The sequence below is a fragment of the Vigna unguiculata genome, chromosome 2 (assembly GCF_037176805.1).
Source record: "Vigna unguiculata cultivar grain cowpea cultivar isolate G323 ecotype 2 chromosome 2, ASM3717680v1, whole genome shotgun sequence".
Lineage (NCBI taxonomy): Eukaryota > Viridiplantae > Streptophyta > Magnoliopsida > Fabales > Fabaceae > Vigna > Vigna unguiculata.
Genome location: NC_140793.1, coordinates 19,967,810 through 19,979,001, shown reverse-complemented (window position 1 = coordinate 19,979,001; position 11,192 = coordinate 19,967,810). Strand labels below are relative to the sequence as shown.

Below are 11,192 nucleotides of genomic sequence, written 5' to 3'. Positions count from 1 at the left end.
ATTTGAACCGGTAGATGAAAGACTCTTTTCACAACTCAACTATTTTTCTTTTGAATTCAATTCTTTTTCTTCTCCTTTTCTTTCTCTACGATAAGTGAGTTCTTGAATGGTGGGTACCTAACAATTTGAAATGCCTCCAAATAAAAATAAAACTAAAATAAAAATAAAAATAATAATAATAATATAATATTATTATGCATCTGCACAGTAACAAAAAAACAAAGTGCCCACATTTGCTTCTTCCTCTCAGTCTTCCTCTTATCTTCTCTCTTCTCTCTACACTCACTTACAAAAACGACGCTCTGTTTACTCAAACGATGTCTCAAACGATGTCGTAACGGAGAAGAAGAAGAAAGAGAACTGTGCTGATGGCGACGAGAAACGTTTCTTTGAGGCAGATATTTGCGGAGAGGAGCAAGGAGAGGCTTCTCTCCCGGAAGGATTTTTCAGAGCTGAGGTTGAACGGCAACAGTAGCAGCAGCAACGGCGGCGTTTCTCGTCACGCACTCTCGGATCGCGTGGTTAGGTTCTGCAATGGGTTTGTGGAGTTTTTTGGGCAGCTTCGGGATATGGCGCGATCGGATCGAAGGAAAGTGGTGTTTGCGGCGAAGGCGGGACTGTCGTTGGCAGTGGTTTCGCTGTTCATTTACGTAAAGGAGGAACAGCTGAGCAAGTATTCCATCTGGGCCATCCTCACCGTCGTTGTCGTTTTCGAATTCAGCGTAGGTAGTCACAATTCGCATTCACCTTCCTCTTTTCTTCACTTTTACTTTCCTTTCTCAGGAAGTTTATTATTATTATTATTATTATTATTATTATTTATTATTATTACAACATTTTTTAGGCAGAAATACAAAATTTAATATAATTAAACAAATGGTTATACACCAAAAGATAGTGATAGAAGTGTACTGTTTTTTTAGCAAAAGTGTACTGTTTTTTTAACCCTTATACCCGAAAAAGTTCCACTTTAGTTTCTAAATATTTTTAATCTTTACAAGTGTATTTTTTATTAGTTTTTTTATCATAAAAACTAAAAGAAATTATAAAAAATAGTAATGTTATGCATAAATAATATAAATTAGTTTTATCTTATATTTAATTACAAAATTCGTACTAATAATGAATTTTTTATACTACTAATCTTTCCTATAATTTATTGTAAGAACTAAGATAAAATACTAGAATAGCTTTGTAAAGTCAGAATACGAACATTTTAATTCTTACCCAAATTATTTTAAGGTAATTTAGTATAATATTTATATTAAAAATAATAAGTAATTAAACCTTTTTACCTTTGGCTTCTCTTCTAGAAAAAAAAAAACTGTCATCATAATTTGTATCTCAATATATTTCTCATGTAATTTAACAAGTTTTTATAAACCATAACAGATCAGAGTCGATGCGTATTTAAATTACTCTGTTATTAATAGTTTTCCTTCTTTTTATCAATTTAATTGAAATTTACTACAGATCTATACATAAATTTTTTAATTTTTATAAGAATCAGATTAAAGTTATTAAAAAGGATTGAGTAAGAAAAAAGCTTTTTACATTAAATTAAACTTTTGTTTACTCCATTAATCTAATTTTCATTTAATTTTAGTGTAAGTGAATGTGTATCAAACTTATGATGGTTTTCATACAAAAAAACACATTTGAATGAATTTTATAAATAATTTTGTTTTCATGTTTTTACGATTTTTGGTTTAGGTGCAACTCTGAACAAAGGGTTCAATCGTTCTTTGGGAACGATTTCCGCTGGTGGGCTTGCCCTGGGTATTGCTGAGTTGGCCGTACTGTCCGGAAAGTTCGAGGAAGTTATTATAGTACTCTCTATATTTATTGCAGGTGGAATATTTTGTGTTTAAATGTTCTTTCCTCTTAATTTTACCATTTTTGGCACTGAAAGCATTCTCATACACTTTTTTTTTTCCACTGGGGGTTCTAGCAAATAATATGGGTTGTCTGGCCAGGTTAATTAGAATCCTGTAACATTTAAAGTAAATAGTCACTCTAAGACTCTAAATATTGACATCTTTTTGGTTGTATAATTAGAAAAATGAATAGTCTTATTATAAAAATTTGATTATCTCAGTTTTATTTAAATTCCTTTAATAATTGAGGCGATGTTTATTTAGTAATTATTATATATTTATTAAACGAAAAATTATTTTCAATATTAATAAAATTATTATAATTAAACTTTTTTATTAAAATTGTTTTTTTTTTTCCTTTTTATTATTATATTAAAAATAAGATATATCAATACTTCCTCTTTGTCGATAGCACAGGTATTACATGGGTTTATTTGGTTCCTCCGAGTCTCTCCTTGGACAAATTAGGCTGCTACTGTCTTTAACCTGCTAACAAGTACAATATGACTAGGCACCAAAACATCATCAATAACATTTTTAAGTAACTAATTTTATATACCCTATTTTTGTTGAGCTTATCTGTGAAACTTTGTATAAATAAGATAAAAGAGCTCACAGGAAAATCATAAGCCATTTTCGTAAGACCAAAAAAGCTCCTTAAAAACTCTTCCAAATGCCTCTTATTTCATTAACCAATCTATGTGAATTATTAACTAATAATTAAGTCATGATTAGCTAGTATAAAAAATAATGCAAACTATGCTTATTTACAATATTTGCTTACAAAAGAAAAATAATTAGGATTGATGATTATGCTTTAGTGGTTTGCAGGATTTTGTGCAAGTTATGTGAAGTTACTGCCTGCAATGAAGACATATGAATATGGCTTTCGTGTGTTTTTGTTGACGTTTTGTATTGTACTGGTGTCTGGGAGAACTAGCAGGGAGTTTTTCTCCACAGCCTTTTACAGATTAATTCTTATTGCAATTGGTGCTGGCATATGTTTGTTTGTAAATATTTTCATATACCCCATCTGGTCTGGAGAGGATCTGCATAAATTGGTGGTGAAGAATTTCAATGGAGTTGCTGCATCTTTAGAAGGTTTGCTTGAACTTTCTCATGTGTTCTGAACCTAGCAAAGATTTTTAGTCGTTGTTTTGCCTAGTTCCTGTGTTGAATTTGAAGCTACTGTCACTCTGAGCTGGTTCCTTTGTATCTATGTTTAGGCTGTGTTAATGGGTACCTGCAATGCGTTGCATATGAGAGGGTACCTTCAAAAATTCTTGTTTATCAAGCCTCGGATGATCCACTCTACCGTGGCTATAGAGCAGCAGTTCAATCGTCAACTCAAGAGGATACTTTGGTATACATATTCTGTACTTCTCATTTCTCTGATCTTCAAGTACCTAAATACCAAAACGAGTGCTATATTTTTTATTTTATCTTATCCTCGCAGGTAGATTTTGCATTATGGGAGCCACCTCATGGTCCATACAAGACATTCAATTATCCTTGGAGAAGCTATGTTAAAGTCAGCGGAGCTTTGAGGCATTGTGCTTTCATGGTTATGGCAATGCATGGATGCATACTTTCTGAAATTCAGGTAAAAGGAACATGTCTTTCCGTGGTCAATGCTAGATATCGGCTTTGTTGTCATTTTCGATAGTGAACTTTTGGCTAGTAGTGGGCTCTGCACGCTGTAAATTTACCTTATTTAGAGCTTGTTTATTTTTAACTATATCTTCATAGAGTTGTGTCTTATTTCAATCTTTCGCAAGTTCCGCAAACACTTGCAATTATATAAGAATTGGTTGCTGAGCTCACTGTTTTGATTAATTTTGACCATGCATCGACTGCTGAACAATGAAAATATGGGTACTTAATAATTGATCAGGATGAAAAGCAGTCTAACATAATAAGTCTGCAGAGAAAGGAAATTGTGTGACGATCAATTGAATCTATATGGAGGGCTTGTGTTGCGCGTGTGTGTATATATATTTATTTGTATGTATGTATATTCCTCTAAATATTAAAGTGTTGGAATAAGTAATAAGTAGTGCATCGATAACCATTTGTCTGCTGTAATCATGATTAGTACCCAGTCTTGTACCTAGTGTTGGATAAAACTGACAAGAAGACGAAATAGATGGATTTCCTGATGCGTGAGTGATCACTATCTTTATGGATTTATCCGCTATGTATGCGTAAATCCCCAAGGATTCAGAAAAGTAAGAAAAGAAGTAACAAGATGAGATTGAGCGAGATATATCTTCGGAAGAAGAAGAATGTTCTATTTATAGAGGGAAGGCGGGTTCTAAACCCAACCAGCAATTGACAAAGTTTCGCAAAGAGAGTTGTGCCTTCTTGGTAAAGCATCAACCATTATATTTGTCTAGCCCTTCTTGTATTTGATTACCTAAGGAAATTGCTCAAGATACTTCATCCATTTAGCATGCCTTTTATTGAACTTGTGTTACTCTTCAAATACTTAAGTGACTCATGGTCACTATGAATGACAAATTCCTTGACAACATGATAATGCTCCAAGTTTGAAGAGCCCTCACAAGTCCATACAATTCCTTGTCATAGGTGAGGTAATTGAGAGAAGCACCATGAAGTTTTTCACTAAAATATACAATTGGATGGCCTTCTTGCAATAATACCACACCTATACCAATTCTCGAGGCATCACATTCTAGTTTAAAGGTTTTTGGAAAGTTTGGCAATGCTAGAATGAGTGCCTTGGTCAATCTTTCCTTTATTTCTTCAAAAGCCTTTTGTTTTTTTTTTTTTACCCCATATGAATGTAACATCCTTCTTCACTAACTCATTGAGTGGTGAAGCTAGACTACAAAAATTAGGAACAAGCCTTCTATAAAAGCTTGTCAAACTATGAAAGCTCCTAATTTCTCCAACATTTTTAGGGGTAGGCCATTTTTGGATGACCTTGATTTTCTTGAAGTCCACATGAACGCCACTCTTATTAACCACAAATCCTAGAAAAATAACACTGTCAACACATAAAGTACACTTATCTACATTAGCAAACAAATGACTAATCCTAAGGATGGAGAGGATTGATCAAAGATGACCTACATGATCATGCAAACTCTTGCTATAGAGTAAAATATCATCAAACTAAACTACAACAAACTTACCTATGCAATCCCTTAAGACATGATTCATAAGTCGCATGAAAGTGTTTGGTGCATTAGTAAGGCCAAAAGGCATCACTAGCCTTTCATATAATCCAAACTTAGTCTTAAAAGCAATTTTCCGCTCATCACCTTCTTTAATGCGAATTTGGTGATAACCTCTCTTAAGATCAATTTTGGAAAATATAATGGAACCATGCAATTCATCCAACATATCATCTAGCCTGGAATTAGATGCTTATACTTTATTGTAATATTATTGATGGTTCTATAGTCACAACACATTCTCCACTTGCCGTCTTTCTTAAGAACAAATAAAACAGGCACAATACAAGGACTGAGACTCTTTTGAATCCAACCCTTATCCAACAAGTCTTATACTTGGGTCTCTATCTCCTTTGTTTCTTGAGGATTTGTCCTATAAGTTGGTCTATTTGGTAAATTATCCCCAGGTACATAATCAATTTGATGTTCAATTCCCCTAAAAGGTGGAATGCCAAGAGGTCCCTCCTTAGGGAAAATATCCTCAAATTCTTTTAAGAGATTTTCAATGGATTCAATGGAAAGAGGTAAAGACTTAGATGAAAACTCACTAGAAGTGCATGTGAGTGTTCCTTGATGCAACAAGAGGTTAGAAGGTTGTTCATCATGAAGCAAATGGTCTAAAGATTTTTGAGTTAAAAGAACCTCATGCTGAATAACCTTGGGAGAAGGAACACCAATTTCTCAAACCTTTGACTCTCTACTCTCTACTTTTGGACATTTTTTTTTTCTTTTTCTTCTTCCTCATTCTTGAGTTTCATTTGTACTTGATCCTCAACTACTTGACTTGGAGTGAGAGGATGATGTACAAATTTCCTTTCCTTGTGACGGAGGGTGATTTCATTAGAAAAACCATTGTGTATAGATTTTCTATCCAATTGTCATGGTCTTCCTAATAAAATGTGACAAGTCTCCGTGGGAACTACATCACATAAACCTTCACTTGATTCTTGATCCCCATCTTTATTAAGCCAATGAATTTTGTAAGGTTTAGGATGGGGTAACACAGTTAAGTTCAGCTTTTGAACCAATCTAGTGCTGCAACAGTTACAACATGATCCACTATTAACAATGAGACACTTAGTTGAAACTGCTCGTATCTTGTTGCTAGGTGCCAATGTTCCTTTATTGGGGTGATGTCATTCTGTCTGCATGTTATCTTATTAATAGAATGCCCTCTTTGTCCGTGAACAATAAAGTTCCGTATTCCGTGGTATTTCCAAATTAACCCCTGATTCACATTCCTCCCTGAGTCTTTGGTTGTGTATGTTTTGTACATGATGAAACTCCAGAGTTAGATAAAATTTCAGTCCGAGCCATCAAATGTGTCTTTGGATATTCTTGTCTTCACAAAGGGTATCGATGTTATTCCCCTAACACTAGGAAATATTACATGTATGCAAGTGTTACCTTTTTTGAAGAAACACCTTTCTTTCCTTCCTCTTCACAAGATGCAAATTTTGTCTAATAGGTCTTGCCTATGCCTTTTGTTGACCTCTCTATAAATACAATTCCAAACACTGTTCCATCTTCTTCCAATACTCCAAATTTCCTGCATCCGCCTAGTTCTTTTAGTCCATCACCTCTGACTCCAATGACTAGTCAAATACCACAGAATGAGTCCGCTTCATCAAGTCCTTCATCATCATTGTCTCATGCTATGCTCTTGATAATGAGGATTCTAGTTGGTTTATTGCCATTCGCAAATGTACTCGCTCTACTTGGAATCCTCATCCTATTTTTAATGTCCTAAGATATCATTGTGTGTCTCTGTCGTACTATTGTTTGATCTCATTTGTCTCTTCTATTACCATTCCTAAATATGTGAAAGAGGATCTTGATTATCTTGGATGACGACAAGTCATGATTGCTGAAAAGCAAGCACATGAACAAAATGGGACGTGCAAATTAGTTCGTCTTCCATCTGGAAAGAAGACGGTTGGTTGTCGTTGGGTCTATTCGATAAAAGTTGGACCTAATGGTGAAATTGATTGGCTCAAAGCTCGATTAGTAGCAAAAGGATATACTTAGATATATGGGCTCGAATATAGTTATATGTTTTCTCCGGTGGCCAAAATGACTATTGTCATATTTTTCCTTGCCATGGTCGTTACCTGTCATTGGCCCGTTCATCAACTAAATATTAAAATTGCATTTCTGTGTGGTGATTTAGAAGAGGAAGTCTACATGGAGAAACCTCCTGGGTTTGTTGCTAGGGGGAGTCTAGTTTGGTTTGTAAGTTGCGCCAATCTCACTATGGTCTCAAACAATCTCCTTGTACATGCTTTGAAAAGTTCAGCCACATTGTTCAATCCTTTGGGCTAAAACATAGCGAGCATATCACTTTGTTTTCTATTGTCACACATCCCCTGAAAGTATGTGTACTTAATAGTGTATGTTGATGATATAGTGATCACAAGAAACGATGTTGTTAAAATTTGTCAGTTAAAGAAACACTTATGCCATCATTTTCAAACTAAGGATCTTGGAAGTCTAAAATACTTTTGGGGTAAAGAGATAGCCCAATCAAAGGAAGGAGTTGTATTCTCTAAAGAAAGTATGCTCTTGATATCCTTAAAGAGACAGGTATGGTGGATTGTAAACCAGTGGATTGCCCAATGGACCCAAATCAGAAATTAATGGCAGATCAAGGAAAAGTTTTATCTAATCTAGAAAGGTATAGAAGATTGGTTGGAAAACTTATTTCTCTTACTATAACTAGAAGATTGGTTGGTGTGGTAAGTCAATTCATGCAAAATCCTTGTGTTGATCATTGGAATGTTGTCATTCGTATTCTAAGGTATCTTAAAAAGACTCTAGGACAGGGACTACTTTATAAAAAAGATAAAGGAGTACCCAAGTTTTTGGATATTGTGACGCTAATTGGGCCAGTTCTCCTATGGATAAATGCTCTACCACTGGGTATTGAGTTTTTCTTGGAAGAAATGTTATCTCATGGAAAAGAAAAAACAAACTCGATCATCTACTGAAGCTAAATATAATGCAATGGCGTCTCTTACTTGTGAACTTGTATAGGTAAAACAATTCCTTCAAGAACTTAGATTTTGTGAGATCCAGATCATGAAGATGTATTGTGATGACCAAATTGCTCTCACATTGCATCCAATCTAGTATTCCACGAAAGAACTAAACACAAAAATTGATTGCGATTTTATTCAGGAAAAATTGTCAAAAGAAATTTGTACTGAGTTTGTTGGATCAAATGATCAGTTTGCAAATGTGTTAACCAAGTCCTTAAGGGGATCTTAGATTGAGTTTATATGTTCCAAGCTTGGACATACAATTTTTATGCTCCAGCTTGAGGGGTAGTGTTGGAATGAGTAATAAGTAGTGTATTGGGAACCATTTATATGTTGTAATCATGATTAGTACCTAGTTTTTACCTAGGAGTAGTTGTATCCAGGAATCTAAGGTAGTCTTTTTGATCTTTTATCTTTCATTGTATCATATTCTATCATTATAAATGGAAGATCACAAGATAGCAATGGAAACGTATCTGTATTAGAGGAAGATCTTGATATTTTTAAACAAGGCAGATTGGTTTTTTACAAAATGTTTGAGGTATAGTTCTGCTGAGCCGTTAAATTTCAGAAGATACTTGAGTAATCACTAAAATACAAAACAATATTAACTTCACAATTTATATTTCCTGTTTGATGGCTTGAGTTCCGTTCTCTTAACATTTTCTCAAATGCTTGTATTTCTCTCAAGACTCCAATTAAAGTCCAAGAATAGCATCAATTACTAGTCTCTGGCATTACCCTACTACTAAGATACAATAATTCTGTTCTTTTCCTTTCTTTCACCCCATATTTAAGATAAGATAAACGAACCTGTTACATCATGCTCCTTCTTGTCTACATCCTCGTTTTATTTATATTTATATTTTTTTTTGGGACGTATGTAGGTGTTACTATTATACATTGTTGGTTTTCAAGTTTCATATATGCACAGGCACCCCCAGAAAAAAGGCTGGTTTTCAGTAATGAACTTCAGAGAGTTGGCACTGAAGGAGCTAAAGTATTGCGTCAACTTGGAAGCAAAGTGGAAAAGATGGAAAAGCTGAGCCATATAGATATACTTTTGAACGTGCATGATGCAGCTGAGCAATTGCAGATGAAGATTGACCAACAGTCATTCCTCTTAGTGAATTCAGAGAGCTGGCAAGCTTCAAAAAAGCCTAAAGAAGTTGAAAGTCATGAAAATTTGATTGATCTTAAAGACCATGAAAACAAACACTCACTCATCTCTTCCCTCAGTGAAACAGGGCCTGATTCAAGACTTAACATAGGTATAGAGTCTTCAGTTCCTGAATTGCACGTTTCACAAAGCATGATGTGCAAGAAAATATCTTGGCCTCGCCTCTCATTTTTAGGAGATAACATGTTACTTGAGCAAGATTCCAAAGTATATGAAAGTGCAAGCTCTTTGTCTTTGGCAACCTTTGCTTCCCTTTTAATAGAGTTTGTTGCGAGGCTTCAAAATCTCGTGGATGAATTCCAAGATCTCAGTGAGAAGGCCAATTTCAAGGACCCCTTTGACCAACCAATGTTAAAGTAGGTGACAATGACACCATATGGACCACATTTGCAACTTTATTTCAGTATTCGAGGTATCCATAATCGTATATCTATGTATAGAACTATAATGTAAAATGATATATTATAGTCCATCCATAATATATGATATGATAGTTATTCCGCATTTTTCTTAAACTTTCATTTTTATTTCTTGCAAATCGTAGTTCTAATCCATTTTATTCTTCTTCATTCCATCATTCAACTTCATGTTTTTCATTACTTTTATTTTGGTGTTCTCTAATAGATATAATTTAATTTTTCTCTAGTTATTTTTCAATTTTCTTAAACAAATAAATACGAAAGAACAGGGATTTTTGTTACTTGTTTTGGTTTTTAAGTATTATTTATTTATTTGTTCCTACATTTAATTATCTTATAATGCTACTCTTGAAACTTATTAAAATGTATTTGAATGATATATATTTAAGCTGATTTTATGTTCTATTAATCATATATTTTAATTTTATTCATGCTAATATTATTAATATAAAATGTTAAAATAAAAGAGAAAGAGAAGTCGAATGAATTTCTAAAGTGTGCTAAGCACATAAAAAAAATACAAGTAGATGAGTCTAAGCTTGTTATATTTAAAACTAACACATAATATTATAATTAATAATTATTAATGATATCTTAACAAGGGATAAATATATTTTTATCCCTAAAGTATTACATGAAACTTAAAATGGTTTCTCGCCAAAACTTCGATAATATTTGGTCTTGTACTTTTAAAAACATTGAATTTTGTCCCTATTTATCAATGGTGTTAAAGTTTATTACCGTGTGTCAGTCACGTGTTGATTTAATTTATTTTTTAATTAAAATGAAAACCTTTGAAAATTTTGATAGATAGAAAAATAGAAAAATTTGATGGATAGAAAAATAGGGGGTCTAGAGAGTGGTCAACCAAACCTAACTCATTCTATTTTCTAAAAAAAATTAGAAACCCTCAGGGTTCTCTTCATCCTGTTCGCAAACCCAGAAGTTGTTACCTCCTCAACCACTATAGTTACTCTCCACGACGAACAATGGTACTAACAATGATGGTGATTGGAGTTGGCGTAGTAGACTAACACCTGCATGAACCTCATTCTCTGTTTTGCCATAATATCGCAGCCACCACTATGCACCTCTACCACCGTTAACCCAAAGGTGTCGTCGACTTTCGCGACAATGAGAACCCTACCATCTATGTCAACGAGAATCACCACACAATAGCTATTGGCCATTCCACCTTTCGTCGTTGATCCTACCCTAGCCCAAGAGAGCGCATTACCCCTACCCTTTTACCCTTTTTTTGTGTTTTGATTCTTGTTTTGCGATTTGGATTCACCATTGTTAATAATTGTTGATTATCGGTTATGGATTAGGGTTATATAGAAGATGAGGGTAGAAGATGAGAGAGATGAAACAATTGGAGGTGATTGAGCAATTCGAGAGGAAAGAAGTTGCAGTCCTATTTTAGAAAAAATAGAGTGTCCTTGGAGGGCAATGCAAAAGATTGATTGTATTACCTT

The 11,192-nt window shown here is 34.0% G+C and overlaps 1 protein-coding gene across 1 annotated transcript; it reads left to right on the top strand.

Moving 5' to 3' along the window:
• Positions 1 to 218: 218 nt before the first annotated feature.
• Positions 219 to 9,801, top strand: LOC114173658 (aluminum-activated malate transporter 4-like). Its single transcript, XM_028058164.2, has 6 exons — positions 219 to 726; positions 1,714 to 1,851; positions 2,709 to 2,978; positions 3,104 to 3,240; positions 3,334 to 3,480; positions 9,050 to 9,801. The coding sequence occupies exons 1-6, from the start codon at positions 369 to 371 to the stop codon at positions 9,653 to 9,655; spliced, it is 1,656 nt and encodes a 551-aa protein (XP_027913965.2). The 5' UTR covers positions 219 to 368; the 3' UTR covers positions 9,656 to 9,801.
• The last annotated feature ends 1,391 nt before the right edge of the window (positions 9,802 to 11,192 follow it).